The sequence below is a fragment of the Manacus vitellinus genome, unplaced genomic scaffold, assembly GCF_001715985.3.
Source record: "Manacus vitellinus isolate BGI_N305 unplaced genomic scaffold, ASM171598v3 scaffold_126_pilon, whole genome shotgun sequence".
NCBI classification, from domain to species: Eukaryota; Metazoa; Chordata; class Aves; order Passeriformes; family Pipridae; genus Manacus; species Manacus vitellinus.
Genome location: NW_021938932.1, coordinates 239,276 through 261,151, shown reverse-complemented (window position 1 = coordinate 261,151; position 21,876 = coordinate 239,276). Strand labels below are relative to the sequence as shown.

At 39.3% G+C, this 21,876-nt stretch overlaps 1 protein-coding gene across 1 annotated transcript; it reads left to right on the top strand.

Annotated features, from left to right (window-relative positions):
• The first annotated feature begins 1,793 nt into the window (after positions 1 to 1,793).
• On the top strand, positions 1,794 to 16,348 carry FAM171B (family with sequence similarity 171 member B). The gene is given in 8 exon segments (XM_008919349.4): positions 1,794 to 1,814; positions 1,816 to 2,068; positions 2,773 to 2,865; positions 3,160 to 3,318; positions 5,107 to 5,274; positions 8,896 to 9,012; positions 9,550 to 9,673; positions 9,943 to 16,348. Coding segments are annotated over 8 exon segments (2,271 nt in total). The 3' UTR covers positions 11,279 to 16,348.
• Positions 16,349 to 21,876: the final 5,528 nt, after the last annotated feature.

Below are 21,876 nucleotides of genomic sequence, written 5' to 3'. Positions count from 1 at the left end.
GCTTGAATTCCTTATTTTTTAAATACCATTTCATGAGATACTCCTGGCTTCCAAGTGATTCCTGGATAAGAATATTGTACACAGCCTGTTTTCCCTCTTCAGTAGCCTTTTAACTAAGGGCAAAGGACCTGTTTTTCAAGTTTTGGAAACCACTGGAATGATGCAAGTATGTGTGTAATTGGATCCATGCCTGGAAGAGCTGTTTAGAAACCATAATTTGCTGACATGACATAAATTTTTTTTCCAGTCATGACGTGATTTGAAACCCCTCTAGCACAGCAATTTAAAGCAATTTTGTTCTTGAAATATCACGCGTAAGGAAAAATAAGTCAGACGACATTGTTCTGAGATTATTGTGCATTTTCTGTCAAATACTTTGAGTACCACTGAGATTTTTCTTCCTTTTTCTGAAAGTATAGATTAATTTGCACAAGGAAATGTAGATTTTTATATAACACTGTAGAGAATCAATCTGGCACAGCTGGTAAGGTTTTGCTGTGTATGTGATAAATAGTAAATTGAGGCCAGTGGAGCTTTTGTTGTCTGCAGGGCCATTTTTTGCATTAATATATGGGGTGCCCCATGCATACAATAGACCTAAAGAAATACTTGGTTCAGAGAGGCCTAACTTGGATGTCTTCACTGCATAGTGGGTTTTTTTGATGGGTTGCACTCGGCTTCTCAAGGCCTATTCATTTAAATCAAGGTCAGTGGTAGTAATCTCTTGGTGCAGTGTCAATCTCAATTATAGTGCAGGTAACAAAATGAAATGGAACTATGATTTTAGGTAGATAAGTTCCAGTAACTTAGCCTGACATTTGACCTAAATAGAAATGTGTGTTCATAATGAAGGTATTTGAAAATATCAAGGTATAAAGTAGTGCACTGGTATTGTATGGTAGCATGTCTGTAACCAAAATACTGGAAAATTGATGGTTTTTTTCAAATACTTTTAACAGTGGTCCATAGAGATTTTCATTTATAATAATAACTTAATTCCTACCTGGAAATAATGTGGAATTCTGTCCTTTTGCATGTACCTGCTGCGAAAAGGCTCCCTAATAGTTTATTTACAATCAAAGTGGGAGAGAAACAACCTTGACACTGTTGTTTGAGTGGATTTATTATTGTCAACACACTGCTCAGTCACTGTCATTATGATCTCTGCAGGACACTGGCTGTTGTATGGAATAGCAGATCCCCTAATTAGCAGTAGAAAAATACTGTTTAGAAGGTGCAATACAGGAAGGTGAAAACTAGCCCAGTGTAAGTCTGGTGGGAGAAGGCAGATTAAAACAGTCAGAGTCTGGATGCATTCTGTTACTGTATAATAATTTTACACATGTAAATACAGAAGTATTATCCCACTGCCTGTAAGACATTAGGTTCCTGTTTTTGGAAACTCAAGGTGCCTCTTTAAATGTGTGATCCGAGCCAAGGGTTGGGTAACAAGACCATCTGTGTTATCAGTGTGATACTGCAGAGCACATTAAACCTCACACTGTCACAGGTGCATTGTTCAAGCTTAAACAAAAAGGGGAAGATTTTTTTTTTGTTTGGTTTGGGGTTTTGGGTTTGATTTTTTTTGTTTAATTGGTTAAGTATTATATTTGCTGAGTTTGATAAACACTTTTTGACACCTTTGTGCCCCATCTTCAGGCTGTTTGCTTCCTTTTTCCCCGTGGTCTAAAATTGCAAGGTTATCCCTGATTTTGGCCAGAGATAGAGATCCACTGAACAGCAAAGACATGAACTCTGGGACTTCTTTACAAATTTAAATCAGATCCTTAATTATGACGTATTATGACCTCCTGTCTTCTCCTTTTGTTAACAGGATCTGTTTTTACCCTCAAAGTCCAAGTCAATGACATCATCAGTCACCAGTACCTGCGACAAGCAGTGGTGGAAGTGTTTGTGAACTACACAAAGACAAACTCTACTCTCACTGGAAACAATGGAGCAGTGTTAATAAAAGTGCCCTACAAACTGGGATTAAGCCTCACCATTGTCTCCTACAAGGATGGCTACATGCTGACACCTCTGCCTTGGAAGCCTGCGAGGATGCCAAGTGCGTAAGCATCTTACAATCCTATTATTAAACTCGATCTGCCTGTAATTAAATTTCTCCACTAAGCTGTCTGGGTAGTTGCTGTCAGCTCAGCGTGGAGTGAAGTCAGTCAAGGGAGGCAGAGCATGTCAGTGTGCATCTAAGGGTGAAGGATCTGTTAGTCTTGTCAAAATTCTTGTTAACGGAAGACAGAAAATAGCCCTTTTTTAGCTCTGAGTAGGTTATGTGGTGATACAGAGTGAAGTCTGAGAAATTGTTTGCCTAGAGTTAGCAAAGAGCTGGTAGTGTGTTTAGACAAAAAATCCTGTTGGCTTGAGTAATTCCTGGAGTGCCAATGCTTTGTGTCCTGTATAACAGGTACAACCTGTTGTTACAGCTCCCTTTCAGAAGTGTTTCCTCACAAGTTTTCCTTTTAACTATTACATGCTCTTAAAAAGGCACATGTTTGGTTTTTTTTAAAGAAATAGACTTTTAAGAATTCTAGCCTCCATGGAAGGCATAAGACAGGAAACATTCAACAGAATTCTTCCTGCCTAAACACTAAAATTCCTGCTCTGGACAACAGGAGTAATTTATTTATTCAGTCTTCATATGCTCTTTGGGTTTTTTTAATTGCTCTGTTCAATATTCCTTCAGAATCAGGGGTCTTAGAGGATTTTTTTGTTTTGGTTGCACACTGTAACAGATATTATCATTTTCCACAGTATACTCGTCCGTGACACTTTCATTATTCCCACAAAATCAAGCTAATATATGGCTGTTTGAAGATACTGTCTTAATTACTGGAAAACTGTCTGGTAAGTTGAGTGCATGAAGACTCTAATTAAACACTTTGTGATAACCATCTGTACACACACCAATGAAAATTAGGCATGTTCATATTCTCATATAATACCTGTCTACTGTGAGCCAGATTTTCAGTTAATTATAAATTTCTATGTGAGGCTGTGACAAGTGCTAGACTAGAAATGCACAAATCATGGAAAAAATGGGTGAAAATGGGTTGTTATGCTAAGTGGATTTCTGAAGGGTAATAAAAACACTGTTGGTGTGTTTTACTGTGGCTAAGATAAAATATTACTCTTTTACAGATGCCAAATTTCAGCCAAGTGTTCAATTTCCAAAATTTTTAATAAAGCTTCCAACAAATCACCATATTACAAATGTTACAGCCTATCTGACAGTGCCAGAGCAATTTCTGAAAGTGGACAGCTTTCTCTACACAACAGGAATTCTTCTAAATAAATCAGGTATGTAAATATGTTGTTTAAGAATTTTGTTTAAAATAGAAATCTTCAAATTACAATGCATATCAGTGTACAGTGTTTCAGAAAAACATCTGCTTAATTTAAAAGGTCCTGAACCTGCTCCCATTGTATTGTATCACAAAGCTTTGTTCCTTAGGAGTAAGCTATAAACACAATAAGCAATATCACTCTTTTCTTTTGTTTCGTGGAGTACAGAACATAACATACCTTGCTGCACTGAAATACTCCCTCAGAGTCTACTTTTAACATGTATGCTCAGGATTTCACAAGGCTGTGGAATTGGTTTAAACACCTTAAAAATCAGGTTATGGCCAGCGTAAACTAGATGAATATAAAGCAATCAGTGAAACTGCAGCAGTTGGGGTTTTCTGCATTTTCACTGCAGTGATCGGTTCTAGGAGCTTTACACCCAGCACAAAGACTGTGTGGAATCTCTTGCTTGGCTCACAGTCAGTCAGTCTGTGCAAGCCTGTGTGGGACCAAGTGGCCACTTGCACAGTTGTGTCATAGAGCACAACTGGAATCATGTTTTCTGTGCATCTGTTTCACTGGAGAAGCACTAAGTGGTTTCATGAGTCATAACACCCTGCTGTTCTACCAACAGATTCTTTAGTGTTTGTTTAGTATTTTAGTATTTTTTAGTATTAGTATTCTATCAGACAGTTTTCCAGTGTGCCTAAACACAGTAATCTCTGTTAGGTTGTACTGTGTGCAGTCCCATCTTTCTTTTGTTCTTTCTATTCCCAGCAGATCTGAAGCAATGAGGCTCTTAAATTCATTGCAGTGCATGAGAAGGCCACTACATGGCTTATTTGAACTTGGCATGCTCTCTTCTTTAATATTAATTGAATTAAATTCATCACATATACTGATATTTTGACGTGCATATTTTAAAATCTCTCATCTATATTTTACCTCTTCAAATGGAAAGCAGAAGGGAAGAAGCACAAGAGAATAAGCAGTGTTTCTCCTCTTTGAGTTTTCCTTTCAATCTGTCTGGCATGTGTTTTAAATTATTCATACACTCCTAAAAGAATAGGCTTCCTTTCAGGGCAGGTGGAAGCTAATTGATATGTGATGTGCCAGGAGTTCTCTCACAGCCAGCTTCGAACAGCCTGCCTGGGTTTAACATTGTTCTGCTACTTGCTAATTCTCTTTCAGCTTCTTTCACCATCTTGTCATATTGTGCATTCTGAAGTATTTGCAAACTGCTGAAAGGGAAACAAACTTTCAGACTGCATTGTAAAGCTTTGTATATGAAACATTTCCTTTTGAGTGCTTTGACCAGCCTCAAGATTCAGTTAATTATAACTGCCACTCTGGAAACTTAATCCTTACAGGAGAGTTTGCACACATCTTCAGTTTGATTCAATGTTATGTACATTGCAACTGTGCAAAAATTCTTGTCTTATCTATCTTTCACATAAGGTAGCTAGTTTGTAATCTGATTATCTGAGGGGAAAAACCCTTCTTCTGCCCACTCCCAAACTGTGTTTTGCTTCATCATTAGTTCTACAGTCAGCATTGAACCTCGATATCACAAGTCTGTTTCTCTTACAGCACTGGGTTTTATTTCAATCATAAGATTTTGGGAGTCCAAAAGAAAAGAAAAGCTGTTTATTTGGCCGAGTTGGTGACAGCTGACTGCATAGCTGGATGTGGAGGAGGACTTGAGTTTAGTTACAATGAGGATAGATTCTTAATCCTAAATATTTCTTTTAAAACAAACTGTAATTGGAGAATTACAGACAAGCTTTTTCTCACCTTTAGGTTTTAAAAGCATGGAATTAACTCCTCTTGCTGCCATATGTGTAAATGTTCTTTTGACTGGGAAAGAACTGAAAGTAAACGGTCCCATTCAGATTACACTTCCTCTCCCCTCAACTACTGTAAAACCAGGAGATGCTGTACCTGCATGGACATTTGATATGAAAACTGGTAAGTGGGCTGAGTTATTTGTTATTCTGCCTTCTTACACATGCCTTTGTTTTTGGACACGTGACACTGTGGGTCAGGGAACACCGATAGCACTAAGATATGAAGTGGTGGTCAACAAGTTTTATTAGGGGTTCAGTTTTTGGGGGTTTTTTAAATGGACTAGCTTGAATTGTTCAGAAGTATTTCCCTGCTTTCACTAGTTAAAAGAACTTTGGTAAAATTCATTAGCATTCCTGTTGCCCAAATTTTTAGTGTACTGGATTTTTATTTGCATGGGAGTCTAAGTATTCACGGAACATACATTTTAGGTGACGATAAATTTTAAGCCTGGTAATTTTGTGAATGCCTTCTTAAAAGCAAACCAGTCAGAACTGAAGGTTTGGCTGCTTTGTTTCCTAGAGCGTAACTCTGAAGCTGCTTTGACGTTGGAACTGGAATAGATGTTACTTCAGTTAACAAAAGCAATTGAGAGAGTGAAATGAAGGGGAAATAGGAGTTATCAAAGGGAACAACATGGTTCTTGCAGTGTGCATGCAAAGAGGAGGCTGGGGATTAGTCATTCTGAACCTTTTGTCATCCCTTCATGTCTAATTTTAGTCAAGAGTGAGTAATGAGCTGTGTACACTTAACCCTTTTAGGTGTCCTGTGTTAGGTGTGTGTGCATTAGTGTCCTGATTACAGTGCACCTTAAACTTGCCATCACACTTGGTCTTGAAAAATGCAAGTGAGTGAAGAGGTGTGTCTGCTCCTTATTAAGGCAAAAAGTTTTTATTCAGCTGTTGGAAGGACAGGAGAGGACACCAACTCCAACCAAGTGTTGTTTACATGTTCAAGAAAGAAACGGATCATCCTAATAAAGAACAACTAACCTTTAGTTCTTTGGTTGAATTTGAATTAAGAACATGCTAATAAAAAATTGTCTAGGCTAATAAAAAATTGTGGGGAAAGAGTAAATAAGATAGGTTTTGGCATAGAAGGTTAACTCTGTCTAAACACTTGGGAGGCTTCAGAGGGGCAACTGATGGTACAAGATGGCATTTTTCATCAAAGAAAGGGTTTTAGTCTGATGTGGTAAAACAGCACAAGGGGTTTTAATTTCTTACTGCCACAGCCACTTTTGCCAGCTCCTGTGCCCACCTGTGCAGAGTTGTTTTAACTTACTAAACAAAGCTAAGTCAACAATGTTATTAAAATAAAAAGTTGACAGAACTGGACCAACTTGGCACAGGGTCGGGTTAGAGTATAAACCAGGGCAAGAGCAGGGAGCATGGTATGCTGACCCATAAAAATAAAACCAGTTGGCTTTTTCCTCCTCTGACAGAGGTTCCATAAAGGTAAACCATTTGTAATGGATGCTCACTGAGGGGTGGTGTTCACATGGAGCCTTCACTGCTGCTTGCTGAGGAGAGCACAAGGAGGGCTGTGAAAAAGGAGAGAAACTGCTGGGGCATAACTCTTAACTTCCACGTTTTCTTCCATTTCCTCCTCTCTACAGTGAAAATTTGCAATTGTAGTCACTCTTCTGGAATTTTTATACCTAAATACGTTTATTTAAGTTTTACCTTTTGATTTGACACGTGCAAAATGGCAAATGAAGGTTGTGGAGACAACCTGTGGAGCTGAACAGCTCAGCTCTCCAGCAAGCATTCCAGAGCATCCATAAGTAGCAGTAGGCCCCCATCTGAGCTGAATGCAGAGCTCCTGCTGCATGGAATAATGAGGCTCTGGCATCCAAGCTGTGGCATGTGGGATGTCCCCAGCAGGACACTGCCACACTTTTAAACCCTGAAGTCCTTGGGTGATGTGTGGGGATGGTAATCAGAGCTCCCGTGTCAGTATTGGTAGCGGGAGGGGAACGTGTCTGTGTGTGGTGTGGGCTGATCCATATGCACCAGGAAGAAGACAGAAGCAGTGTTCCCTGGGGTTACTGCAAGTGTAGTAGTGCTGAGAGTGTTCCTGGAAAATGAGCTTTGGTAATTATATTCCAGCTGCTGTGAATGCAGAATTTATTGGAGGATACTGAATGCGGCTTCCTTCTCTCTAAATATTTTACTGTATTAGTGCTAAGAGTACTTAGTGGGTTTTAATAAAATTACACAAAACCAGAAAGCTTGTATTGCAACATTAAATTGAGAATTATATCCTCCTGTTTGAATGGCAGTAAATCAAGAGAAAATGAGCTTACTCATAAGTCACATTTCAATGTTTTCCTTAATACCTAGTATTTTCTATGGAGTATATTGGGGGGAGATGTAATTTACTGAAGAGGACAGCAAAGATTGTATAACTACTTATAGATTTGTTCAATCAAGATAGAACTTCTGGACACCTAGAAAATTTTTTTGCCTTCAGTATGTGGTGTTTTATGCTGGTTTTTATCTGCCTGTAAGTAGCCCACAGTCTGTATTTGTAAAGCAATAGTTGTGCAGGGTAGTGTCCACTTGCCCTAGAGTAGGCAGGACAGAATTTGAGGATCTGTCTGTCTGTAAGAGAGGTAGGGATGGAAGACTTTTCCAGCTGGTCTTTCTCCCAACTCTGGACAGGAGATTTATCAGGTAGCTGAGAAACCAGCACTTCTAGGGCTTTGGGTGTTTGCTGCTGCTCTTCCCCTCTGCCAGCCATCACCAGCAGCAGGAGAAGGCTGCATGTTTTACTGCCAGGTGATATTTGCTCTGTGTGTCCCTGTGTGTGTTTGCATCTGTGGCAGGTGTCAGTTCTCATCTTTACATCCTGGTTGGCAGATATTTACTTTTCTGCTTTACTGAAAAGAAGGGTCCTGGAAGAAAATTGGATTGAAATTCATATAAGCTCCAGCTTATAGTTTTGATGCTGTGGTTATTGTTCTTTTAAAAAAGCTGGTGGTTCTCTCTCCCTCTCTGTATTTGTATTTGTTGGAAATATAAGGTTGTTTATATGAGGTTGTTTCATGTCCTTAGAATTTCACAGATGGCCCACAGTAAATGTATTCAAGTGAGTTAAATATAATTCTGTCTCTTCTAAGGGATGCTTTATTAACTGTAGAAGCTGGCATACCATAATACCTGTCCTTTGAGTGTCCAAACAGATGGTGTGGAATCTGTGTCCTAACAACAGCCCTTCCTTGGGCTAACTGAACTGTTATTGCCTTGGGGCAGGGAGGAGGAGAGAAACATTCAAGACAAACATTTTTTATTCTATTGTAGTTTATCAGATTAAAGTGGTTTCCCACTAAATTCTGCTAACCAGTGTTAAACTTGTGTTCATATGCTTCAGTTACCTGCTCCTTCATTTTTCAGTCTTGGCCTTCATACATGCTTAAGCTCATATTAAGCTCATTTCTCAAATTATCTGTGTGCATATCTATGAAAAACGTTTATAAACAGAAAAAGAATGATATTAAGCTTACCTTTGGTAAGTAATGTTGATGCTTTGTTTCAGAGTAAATGGCCACAGAGGGACATTTGCAATGAAAATGTGAGCACAGAAAGTTTGCACGTTTAGATAAAGGTGTGGAATAAATAGTGTCTGGGTCAGAAGTTTCAATTTTTCTTGTGTATTTTTGGTAAGAGCTTCATGGCTGATGGTTTGAGGGCTGAGAGAATTCTGCATGGCACGTGCAATATTTTGTCCTTGTCGTTGCAGGCGCTTGGGTGAACCGCGGGCTGGGAATGGTGAAGGAGGCAGATGGTCAGTTAGTGTGGACATACACTGCTCAGCACCTGGGCTACTGGATAGCAGCTCCACTGCCTGGAACCAGAGGTACTGCCACAACTGCCAGCAAGGGAGCTGTGACCAGGGGAATCTAAAAATGAGCAGGACTGGATCCCTTGCTGCTGAGGGTCATGTGCGACAGGAGGAGATACAACAAGAACATGAGTCTTGGGTAAAACAGACCCACTTTATGTAGACTTGTGGCATGTGTTGCAAATTAGCATGAAGGGATCTATCAGAGAAATGGTCTGTCTAATTTTAAACATAAGACATCATTAAAAAAGACCATTTTTCTAAGTCAGTTTGGACAATTAATACAAATGTCATCTGACTGGAATCAGGTAGATGTCATGGTAAGGCTTCAGTTCTTGACATGAACCTTTGAAGGTGCATTATTTTGTAACTACTGTATATTTTCTAGTTTGCTGAAATAGCAAGGTGAAAAGGGAAGGATAAGCATAGAGGCAATGGAACTCAAAATCACTGGAAAAGGACAGTTCAATTTATTAGCTACAGCTCTGCCCATCAAGTGGAATTACTTGTTTTTGAGATCTAATTCTTGTTTGGTTTTGTTTGACAATCTAGAGTCCATTATTAGTGCAGTTTCCAAGGACATAACAGCCTATCACACAGTGTTCCTTACGGCCATACTGGGAGGTACTGTTGTCATCATCGTCGGATTTTTTGCTGTTCTTCTCTGTTACTGCAGGTAAGCAAAAAGAGAAGCTCTAGTAGGCTCGTCAGGAAGGCAATTTAAGGTTGATAAATAGTCTTTTGAAGCTGAGACTTGTTTCATTGGCAATAATGTGTAGCCTAATATTTCTTCAAAAATTCCTGTTATTACAGAACTTCATTTTAAGTTTGTGATGTCACATTACACTGTAATTTTTTAATCAAAATGCAGTCTTCAGCTTTGTTGGTGAACAGCCTAATATTTCCTAGTGTGCTCTGCAGTCACTTTGCATCTCTTTTGCATAGGGATAAATGTCATCGGACACGAAAGAAGGAGAAAAATACGACTAAGCTGGAGGTCATCAAAAGAGACCAGACAACATCAACAACTCACATAAATCACATCAACGCTGTCAAAGGCTCTCTAAAGTTGGAGGATAGCTCCCAGTTGTACACACCGAAGATTTCCTCGTACAGCCCTCCAAGAAGGGTGTCCACAGACACAGAAGATGGAAAATCACGGGACAACTTTAAAATCTACACCGAGGATGCTTCTTACCAGTCATCCTGTCAGATTGGCCAGTCCAGAAGTTCAGCCCATTCCCTGGAGCCTGGTGCTGGAGTGAGGCATTTACAGCAGCCAAAGCTCAGTAACAGTGCTATTTCCCAGGCTCCCCGGGACATTCCAGACCCAAACAGGTACCTCTCAGTGAAAGAGGAGATGTATGGGCTTTCCCATATCCCTGAACATCTCATGCATATTTACAATCAACCTATTGCTATTCTTCAGCCCTCTGACCTTTTCCACTCCCCGGAACAACTACATCCTGCTAAATCAGCCACTTTGCCAAGGAAAGGGCAGCTGGTGTATGGCCCCATGATGGAGCCCATGGACCGGGACAGTTACATGCAGACACTGCCGAAAATGCCAGGGCATTCCCACCCCCAGCCTGCTGCCTGCAGGGATGAGAGCAGTGCCCTGGATGGGGAAGAGGGCCTGCCTTCCCAAACCCCCAGCTGGGGCCGCTACACCAACAGCTTGCTGGAGTCTGTCTCTGTTCCCGGGACGTTGAACGAAGCAGTTGTAATGACTCCGTTTTCATCTGAACTCCAAGGAATTTCAGAACAAACGTTGCTGGAACTCTCCAAAGGAAAACCATCTCCACACCCTCGAGCGTGGTTTGTGTCCTTGGACGGGAAGCCAATAGCTCAAGTGAGGCATTCTTTCATAGATCTGAAAAAAGGCAGAAAAACAGAGAGTAATGATACCAGTCTGGACTCTGGTGTGGACATGAATGAGCATCATCCTAGCAGGAAACTGGAGAGAGAGAAAACTTTCATTAAAAGTATGCCACATTCTAAGATTCTTTACTTGGAAGATCTGGATCTGAGTAGCAGTGAAAGTGGGACCACGGTTTGCACTCCAGAGGACCAGGCTGTGAGGCACATTATGGAAGGAGGGAACGGGCCAGTTGTAGAACAGCATGATGAGGAAGGTCTAAGAAAAAAATCTGTATCAGGAAGTCATGAATCTGGTATCCTTTCTGCTAAAAAAAGGGATAGACCACCTCTCACAAAAAGAGATAGCAAAACCAATATCTGGAAGAAAAGAGAGGAGAGGCCGCTTATTCCTATAAATTAAAACACAGTGTGCTTTGTGCTGTTGCTCTCCCTGCTAGTTGTTGACCTCTTGGCTGCTTCTGTAATTCTGCAGTGTTGGGTTTACAAGGAAAATGTTGTTTTCTAGTATCAAGAAAAGTTTCATTTTTGTAACGTACAGATTGAGTTACTAAACTTCAAGTGGGCAATTGATATTCAACGTGAATTGAAAACAGGGAAATGCTACCACTAAAATTTTGCATTTCCTAATTTTACTGGCAGTGTGGAGAAGGCCCACATTTTAATTAGCCCGTCATTCTTGGATACACCCCTGGGAATGCGCAGCGAGAAATGTAGGCACATGCTTTAATTTTTTTATACTTGTTGCTAATGCATTGGTAGCCTAGTTAAAGCCATTCCTCAGCCTTGTTCCTAATCCATGTGACCATCTGTACAGTATTTTATATGTGAACTTTTCTAGGGATCTATTACTACTTCTTTGTATGACGTAAAACGTTCCATCCGCCGGTCCCGCGACACCAGCAGAGGAGCTCTGCTGGATTTCTCAGCGGAGCTCTGTGGCATTCCTGCCCTCCCTGTGTGCCCATCCATGTGCAAATTCCACGCAGCAGTGGCAGAAAGGGGCAGTGCACGAGGTCTGTGGCCGCTGCAGTTCCTGGTCCCCGCTGTCTGAGGTGTTTCCCATCTGCTTTGTTACGAACCCTGGAGGTCAAAGACTGAGATCTGCTGGGAGGTGTCCACGTCCAGCAGGAAGGGACTGGTTCTGGTAGCATTTGGAGCTGCAGCTGCTGCTGAACCCATTGTCTTGTTTTGGCTTCTTTGCCAGTTCAAATCTGCATGCTGTTGGGCCAACTGTGCCCCACAATCTTGAATCCCTGCTTATTTATAAGAGAAAGGTTGGTCCGTGATGAAAAAGTGTGCAAGTTTAGACAAAACCAACACCTTTGAAATAGTTTCTTTATCAGGAAAGTTTGGCAGCATTGCTTTTTATTTTATGTTCAGAATGATGGAAGATCACTGGAGGTTTATGTGCCTACATTTTTGCCATCCTGAGCTGCTTTTGTCTAGGTTTGCAGAGGAGTTAAACAGTCTTTAAAAGCTGGGGGGGAGGGTTATGAGCATGAGAGCAGATGGCAAAATTTGGTCTATAATGCAATATAAATACTACTTACGACTCATCTTAGAGTTAAATTTACCAAAAGTCATGAATGCATGAATTGTAACAAAGATATGTATAGAGGAAGGAAAGGCCATCAGAATATTCTTTATTTTTAATGTTCATCTTGTCAAAGTGATCATTTCAGCTTTGGCTAACAGAAAAGTAGATATATCTCTTAATGTGCTTCATGTAGTATACAGAATGTATTTCTGTGGCTTTGAAGCTGTTTCCCTGATGAAATAAGTTCCAGCATTTTGGCTTTGGCAGTTTGATTAAAAATCATCCTAAAGAAAGCTTTATGAATATTTCCCTTATAGCTTGGTTAAAGTTCTGTACCAAGACCCAAACATAGAATGCCTTTATGTGAATTGTGGGGTGAGATGTGCTGGGTTGTCTGCCCTGTAGTACACTCAAGAGTTAGGGAGTATCCTATGCAGCTGGGCTTCTGGGAATATTTACTCAGGAAATGTTAATGTGAAATATGTCTGTTATGTTGGGATTGTCAAGTGGTCTGCTGTTGTTTCTAGAAGAATATGGAAGGTAACCAGGATGGTACTAGCAATGCATCGATCCAGCTTCTGGTGTGTAGTTGCTCCACTAAAGAAATGTTCCTGTTGAGTTCCTAGTATGAAAATGTGAAATAAGTTTGAGTTAGGTGTGCAAACAGTGTGTAATTAAATTGGCCTAAAGAATCTGATTTAATTATACAGTTCATCTACTTCAGAGGTGAAGATGGCTTGTCATATCAGCATGCCTTTGGTTCTTTTTTTAGGTAACTGGAATTCAATTGTCCTATACAAAATACATTTTCACAATACTTTTTTTTTTAATATGCAGTTTCGTTGGACTTTGTGTATGACTCTCTAGCCCCAGACATTGATGTTTTCATCCCTTGCTTTGTTATATACATTAGTAGGAATCAATTTATATATGCACATTTTTTCTGAAAGCTGCTGTGACTTTTGAGGTTCAATATTGCCCTGTTCGCATCGGTTCTGGTGGCTCCCTTTTCAAAAAGAGACTATTATATATTCTGTTGCACATAACAGAAAATCCTTGACAAGCTAATAGTTTTGAGGAGTTAATATTAAATTCACGTGTCTCTACTTGAAATTTCAGACTTTTTTAATGCATTTTTTCATTGTATATACCAAAAAGACCGAATTTCTCAAACTCACTTGTATCATTAAAAAATATGGACTACTGTAAATGGCTTTATTTGTGAGTTCAAAGGAAGGAAGTTTGGCACTCCGTTGTTCTTGTTCTGCACCAGGATATCTGGTCATCAAAGAAAAAAGATTGGAAATCCAACTCTAAAATTCTTAAGATTATGATTTATATTCAGTATTTACAGAATGTGTTATTTGAGTCTTCATGTTCCAGCTTCATGTTGGAATTTATGCACTGGAAGAACCTGTGACTAAAATTCTTTCTGGTTTTAGATCATTTAAAACAGGAGTTTGACTCCACTGAGTTCTAAAATTTTTAATTCCACAGATAACCAGGCAGTATGTGTACCGTGGAAAAGACAGAATATCACAATGAAATTTGTATTCGTGGTCAAACTCGTGATTTTCTGTATAAGACTTCAACATACAAATTTATAGGAATCACTGAAATGGTTTTTTGAAGGACACAAATGTTTGCAAGAATTACATCTCAGTTCTTCCCAGGGCACTTCTCTGAGCTGTCAGCTCTTGCACAAGGAGAGCCACACCCAGGTATATACAGTTTTAAGTGCAAGGTGTCAGCTAAACACAACACTCAGGACCAAATTTGGTCATATATTTAAGGTGAAAAGCAGTTAATAAACTTCAGGAAAGTTTCCCCACCATGGTTATGACACATGATGTTGAGGGGGTTCTTGCAGAAGGATATATGGCTTCCAGATCTTACCTGTTTTTAATAAGGTGATTAGTGGAGTTATAGCCAAGACTTGTTTTTGTTAATTAACTCATGTGGCTTAGGCCAGTACTCTGATGTAAGTTAAATCAGGCTGAACAGTGTGCAGCTGTATGCACAGTAATCTGGATATGAGACTTAGAATAAGCTAACTGACAGTATTTTTCAGATTGTTAACAAATGCTAGATATTAGAGAATAATAAAAAAAAAAGATGGGGGAATCACTTAAAGATTCCATTTGATTAACAGGAAAAATCTTTATAGAAAAGTCTGGTATGTCACAAACCTGCCAGCAAAAATGATGTGATGCTGAGGGACATTATTAACCAACACAGAGCTAGAGGTGACACGCCAAAAATAATTCAGGATGGAGGAGTGTTTAGTTGTCTGCTTTGTTTTATGCAGTAATTTGTACCAAAGAGGATGAAATGAAGGGGCACCAGTCTGAACTCTTCTGGTTGGTTCAAAAGTGGCACAGGTTCACCACACTGCTGCTCTAACACTGTGCAGATTAAAAGGCAGTACACTACATCCAGTGCTGCATATTAAATAAAATCTGAAGATTAATTAGCCTGCTGAAGTGCCTTTCTCTTTCATCAGACTTATTTTATCAGTGGGACATCTGACTATCTGAAAAGCACATTTTGCTTTTTTTTTTTTCTGTTAGCCAAAAAAAACCTCGATTCATACGATTATGTAGCTTTTATAATATTTTAAAAGACAGATCTGGTGTTTTTTTTAATGTTGGAATACTGACTCCTGCATGTTGATGATGATGGTAATTGTTGTAAGCCCTAGTTTTTGTATCTTCTGTTTGAAAAGAAATTAAAAAAATATATCTTTAGCAATCTGAACAGTAGTATCTTTTAAAAAATGCACAGATGGGATTTGATTCAACTTCATATGTCAAGAGCGAGTGTTTTGAAGGCACTGGACTTACAGGTATCAAACTGACTGGGATTTTAACTTCAAAAATGAAATTAATATATGTTTATATATAAAAACTAATATAAAAATCCTTTTTTTTCAGCTGCTAACCTTCCTTGCCAGTAGCAGCAGAGAGTTTATGGAGATGGGTATTTAAGTCTTTTTTTCTAGAACCAATTTTTATCTCAATTTGGGGCCTAATCTGCATTGTTTATATAACCTAAGCTTCTGGTTTTTAAGTATTTTTTTTTTAAAATTCAGTAGAATTATACAAAACACAGTACTATGCCTACAGAGTTAAAATGAGCATTCTTTTGTAGTAGTTGGCACTAATTTGTGCCACAGTTCTAACAGTAGGCAGCTACATTTGTGTTATAGAATTTATATGAGGGGGGATTAATGATTTGAATCTGAGCTTCATATTCCTTTAAAAGCAGCATGCTTTGTGTTCTGATTACAAAACAAAAAAAAACCTTCAGGTTTTTTTCTTTAAGACTGGCAGGGGAAAACTGTGTCATTATTTTTCTCGTTAGCACTCTGAGCTTGAAAACTGTTTTACCAAATGCATTTTTTTTTCTGTCGGTTTAAGACTTGCTGAACATTCCTATAATTCCTTCTCCCCAAAATGTCCTGGTACTTTATTTCCCAGTTAACTGATTTAATTCCTTTGAAGCGCTTGTTGCACTTCAGCCCATGTTAGAACAGTAATATTTTTACATGTTATTGTGTAGAAAGGCAGTTTTTAGTGCTCATTAGAGCATGGAGTTCATACAAAGCCTGGCTCTGGATGGTGCAAGGCAGGGGAACTGATGGCACTGACTGTGCTCCCCACCTTGCATTTTGGAGCCTTATCTTCAACAAACACTTCATTACCTTGGCTGGCAATCATTTTCAAAAACCCCCTGGTATAGATATTGTTTATGTAAAGCATTCTTGATATTCAGCATCCTGGTTTTCAGTATTTCTACCTTTTTATATTTTGTCAGAGGTGTCTTTTCATCTCTGTATTTAAATTCAGTATCAGTGTATCTGTTGCTGAAAAATGTAACTAAGATTTGTAAAATGTTATACCTTATGCAATATAATAAAAATTTTGAAAAGTTCTCTGTGCCATAACTTTGATTTGAGTATCTTTGAAGTCATACGTTGTTTAGGAACATACATCACTCAGCATTTTTTTTTCTAAATATCAATTAAAAAAATGTGTATTCCTCTCATCACCATAATTGCAATGACAAAAGAGTGTTATCCTTAAGGGTACCACTTCTAATGCAGTCACATTCTCTGTTCCATTTCTTGTGAAGAAAGACTCCTGTATCCACCATTAAATCTGATTCTTGAGTCCTGATTAGTGCAGCTACCATCATTCCTCCTGTAAATTGATTTTGTTGCAGTTGGAAAGGGGTACACAGAGAAGAATATTACTTCAGGTTTTGTTCTTATGTCTAATCTCTATCTTCTCCATTCTTTTATTTAGAGACTTTCTGTCACTTAGAGACTCTTAAGAACAAGTAAAAGATTATTTCTGTATGTCTGCACAGTCAGAGGCATCAATTCCAGCTACAAATAAGATCAAAGCCCTTAAATCCAGGGTGAAGAACACGACAGTATTGTGACATGGAAAAGCTTAAGCTAAACTTCAGCATGTAATATCCTATTCTTAATTGCATCTAACGCTGATTTTTCTCAAGCTTTTTTCTTTTCTGTGCTTCACAAAAGCCACATTGGGGTGTTTACACCATCATTCAGAAGCCCTGCAAGACTGCAGACAAGCACATTGCAAAGGTTTCCCTGCCTCAGGGGGCATTTGCATGGTTTTTTTAACCATTGCAAACCCATTAGGTACTTTAAAATAAGAGTTCCTAAACTACATGAGGAGAATTAGTTCCCAGGTACATTTAATTTTAACTACGTTCAGGTGAATTGTTGCTTTATTAGTATTCTTGATTACTGTCTGCTCTTATTCAAACTCCTTTTATTGCCCTTTCTGTTGAAGTAAAGAAACTGTTAAAAGAATATTTCATGTTTGTCATAATGGACAGTGTGGAAAAAGGCAGGCATCTTGTTTCTCCTGAAGATACAGTGTCTCCAGAATTATTTTCTGAGTTAAAGCTTTTAAATATTCTTCCTTGAGCTGATGATTCTGAAAGTTGTGGAAGACCCCTAGGTTTCTTATTTTTCTTCTGTAACATGCCAAATAATTGAGGTAAACTGAACTCAAGATGGAAACAATGAACACTCCTGTAAATTATGAAAAGAGCAGCTGAGAACAATTCAGTGGATGTGTTTCCTAACTCTTTCTGGTGTGGCAAATACAATTAACCACCTTAAGTGAAATCTCTTATTCAGACTTATGCAAAGCCTGGAGCAAAGAATGGCTACTTGAAGTCTTCAGCTGGGACTTGTCTCATGAACAGTGAGATTGTTTCCAGCCCTCACACTTGAAATACTGCTATGTCTGGAAATCTAGAGACAACACAGCAGCAAAATTAACTTCTAAAACATAAAACTGATGGGTTATGCCTGTGTCCTTCACAAGCAGAGTCCGAAGAACCTCCAAAATATTCCCAGTTAATGCTGGTTACTGTGGCCCCTTTTTTTTGCACTACACTGTCAACTGCAAGGGTTTATCTACATAAAGATATGAGAAAGGTAGGTTAAGGTAGGATATATGTGCATCTGCTGTCTCTGTAAGGGTGCCACAGTGCAAGGTATACAGGGAGAGGATTATCAAACTTTCTTATTTTATTGTGCTATTTTTGCTTATCTTTCTGTGGCTACTTCGTTTTTAGCTGAGTAAATTCAATGTGAGGTCTACATGATTTGCAAATGAGGAATTAAAGTAAATCATTATATAGAACAGAGTAGGAGACAAAAAAGGAAATATGTTTGGTACCTGTCTAAAAACAAAGAAAGGAGGATGGCAAAAGCCAGAGAAAGATTCATGTTACAGGTGCCAGTCAACACACGTGGTACACCTCAAAGGAAAAACAACTGAATAAAGAGCTGGGTTAACAAGCACCTCACACTTCATGATAACATAGTACCTGAATTATTTATTTGGCAAAGGCCAGTCCAAATATTTGTTACAGAATTGTTTCGAGATGCACTGCACTAAAAGCAAGCTTAAAACCCCTTTGCTTTATTTACCATGGATATTTGTTTGTTTACAAAGAACATGTTGTCTGCTCTCTGGGTGAGATCAAGTACTCTGTCAAATATTTGCAGGGTGTTTCAGACCAAAAAAGTTATGAATTGTTTTTTTCTAACTTGCACAGAAACAGTGAACAGTGTTGCATGTGCAAGTTCTTACCTGAAGTGGTGTCCTAGACAGTTATTTATCAAAAATGTTTCTGTATGTGAAGTTTTCAGTAAGGTAAATTTTGTTCACTGAATATATTGAGCAAGTCAAGATTTTATCACAAAAGGCCTTTATAAATATGTTTAAGTCAGAGTAAAAATGTTTTTGCTTCTAAGTACTGGACATGAACTATGGAGGATTTTCTAGGAAAATATTTCTTCAAAAATTAAACAGCATAGTGCTTTTCTCTTCTTTTTTCTTTTTTTTTTTTCCTTTTTTTCCCCTTTATTTTCTTTTTTTCTTTTTTCTTTTTTTAACATGAGAGAGGGAGAGGAAAAACAAGACTATAAAGGAACAACAAGACTATAAAGACTATATGATCTATAAAGAAGGCTTTGCTTCATGAATTTAAAGTTCATAAGCTCTACATGCAAGAGAGGCCAACACTTAAACTCATGATCTGTTGGTAATTGATACTTTTTCTGCAATATCCTAGAATTTATAATGAAAATATCCAATATGTAAAAGCATCAGTGAAAAATGTTGTTCGTTTAACTTTACAATTTAAATGGAGCAGACTTGTAAGAATCTTCAGCAGTTTTACAGAGGATGTAAACTGTGTGATTAGATGACAGAAACTGAGTAATCTTACTGTAGTAAATTTAGTTTAAAAACATTTAAATTGGTTTTAAAAAATTAATTTAAATCAAGGGCTTCGTCTTACTCCTAGCTTATATTCTTCAGTCACCTGGCCCCACTCTTTAAACTGCCAAAATAACTAAGCTAACCAAAACCAGTAATTTTCTGTTGATGTGGTGGGTTCCGATTCAGCCTATTGAATCCAGAGGTAAGTAATGTATCCCAGACAGTGAGGAGAGAATGGGATAACTTGAATTCTGTGATGCTGCATGGCCGGGGGGGGGTTCATGGGTCCATTTGGGGTGTGTCAGGGGCTCAGGTGGGAGCTGCCGGAGTTTCTTTTGAGGTGTGAAATGGGTCTTGCCTGACAGTTTTTGACACCAGGGTTGTCTTCGCTCCAACTTAAACACACCTGCTCTTGTATATAAACATATATATTTGATATACAAACATCTCCAGTCCAGAGAAGGGCAGCGAAGCTGGGGAAGGGGCTGGAGCACGAGGGTGATGAGGAGAGGCTGAGGGAGCTGGGGGGGCTCAGCCTGGAGGAGGCTCAGGGGAGATCTCATCGCTCTCTACAACTCCCTGCCAGGAGGGTGCAGCCAGGTGGGCACCGGGCTCTGCTCCCAGGTAACCAGAGTCTAAAGCTGAGATACAGCTGAGAGGACATAGTCCAACGGTGCGCCAGGGGAGGTTTAGGCTGGACATTAGGAAGAATTTCTTCGCGGAAAGGGTGATTAGACGACGGAACGGGCCGCCCGGGGAGGCGGTGCGGTCCCGGTGCCTGGAGGCATTTAAAGGAAGGCCGCACGTGGCTCTCAGTGCCACGGTCCGGCCGACACGGTGATGTTCGGTCGTAGGCTGGACCCGATGATGCCGGGGGTCTTTTCCAGCCGGGCCGGTTCTCCGATTTGCACACACCCACACGATTCCCGAGGGGAATGTGCCCACCCGGCCCGCACAGCCCGGCCCAGCTGGCGGGCAGTCGCCATGGCAACGGCGCGGCCGCCATTGCGCGGAGGCGGCTCCGCCTCAGGGCCTGCGGAGAGCGAAGGGCCGCCGCTCTGTTCGCCTCCCTCGGCGCTCCTTCCTCCGCGCCGAAACACACGTGTTTTAGTTTTATTTTCATTTTTTCAAAGCACAACAGCTCTGAAGCGCTGACCGGGTTTCTTGCTCCCCGCGGCAGCCGCCAGAGGGGGCTGTTGCACTCCCCGTAGCCCGTAAAAATGCGCTGCTTTTCACTTCGTGCTAAGCGTTTGTGACAGTCCTTCAAACGATTGATGGTTACGAGTCTTTTGGTAATAGAAGAGTCATTTGTTTCGTTTTTACTGGATATATAAAATATACAAAAATAAGTATATTGTTACATATCATAATACGTATATTATGATATATATTATATGTAATATATACCATAATACGTATATCATGATATACGTATATAATATAATAATATAATATAATAACTATTATACATAATATCAATATAATATTATATAAGACACTAATATATAATTTAATATTATTATAATATAATATAATAATAAATAATTATATAAATAGTATATTAATATAAGTTATATAATAATATATATAATATATAATATTATATAATTAATGATATTTATATATAAGATTATATATAATAATATAATATATAATATTAGGGAAATGATATATGATGGGTATAAAATTCGGAAAAAGTTCTTCCCTGTGCGGGTGGGGAGGCCCTGGCACAAATTGCCCAGAGAATTTGTGGCTACCCCATGCCTGGAAGTGTCCAAGGCCAGGTTGGATGGGGCTTGGAGCTAGCAACTCTGGCTAGTGAAGGTGTCCCTGCCCGTGTGCGACAGGGTTTGGAACAAATTGATTGTTTTAAAGTCCCCCTTCCAACCCAGGCCATCCCATGATTCCAAGATTAATTCCAAAGTGTTAATGGAAGTTGAAGTCCCATTTATGTTTTTTTAAGGCATAATAAATCCTTTCTGTCCTGTACTCGGTGTCTCTGAAGTGCCCTCTCATGTCAGAAGTGACTTGAGTCCTGCTGGGATGTGAATGGGATGGGGGAGTCCTCAAGGTGTAATTTTTAGCTGGGTATCACAGACTTTGTATAAAATCTGCTGCACCAGCTTGCTCATGTCCCTTTCCTTGTCTTTACTCCTGTGTTATCTCTCCTGAATGATGTTTTAGGAAATAAAAAATTATATTTCACTTTTTTCCCCCCACTAGACATGAGATGCCATTCAGTTAAAAGCCTTTCAGAAATTTGTGGTACCTGCTCTGAGGGAAGAGGAATTCTAAGAGTAGTTAAGGCCAAACCATGGGTTTGTGATGTATACAATTCTTAATGCTAGGTTTGAGAAAGGTGTGCAACAATGCACGTACCTTGTCCAACTTCTGAAAGATAGGATTATGAACACATGTAAAGGACTGAGTTACAGATTTTGTTGAACTTCTTCAGAGAAAGAGCTTCAGAAAAGAACCTGTTGCAGTAAAATGTTAGGGATTAAGAGCTGCACTGGGCATATTTTGGACATGTTTTTCCCACGTGATGGTATAGGGAATCCTTCTGGTGAGAAAATTGGGAGTATTGTTCTGCTTGGTTTTCATATGTAACCCATGACAGACCGTTCCCTTTTGCAGTTAAAAAGACACAAGATGTATCAATTTGCTCCTGCAAACTGTTTGCCT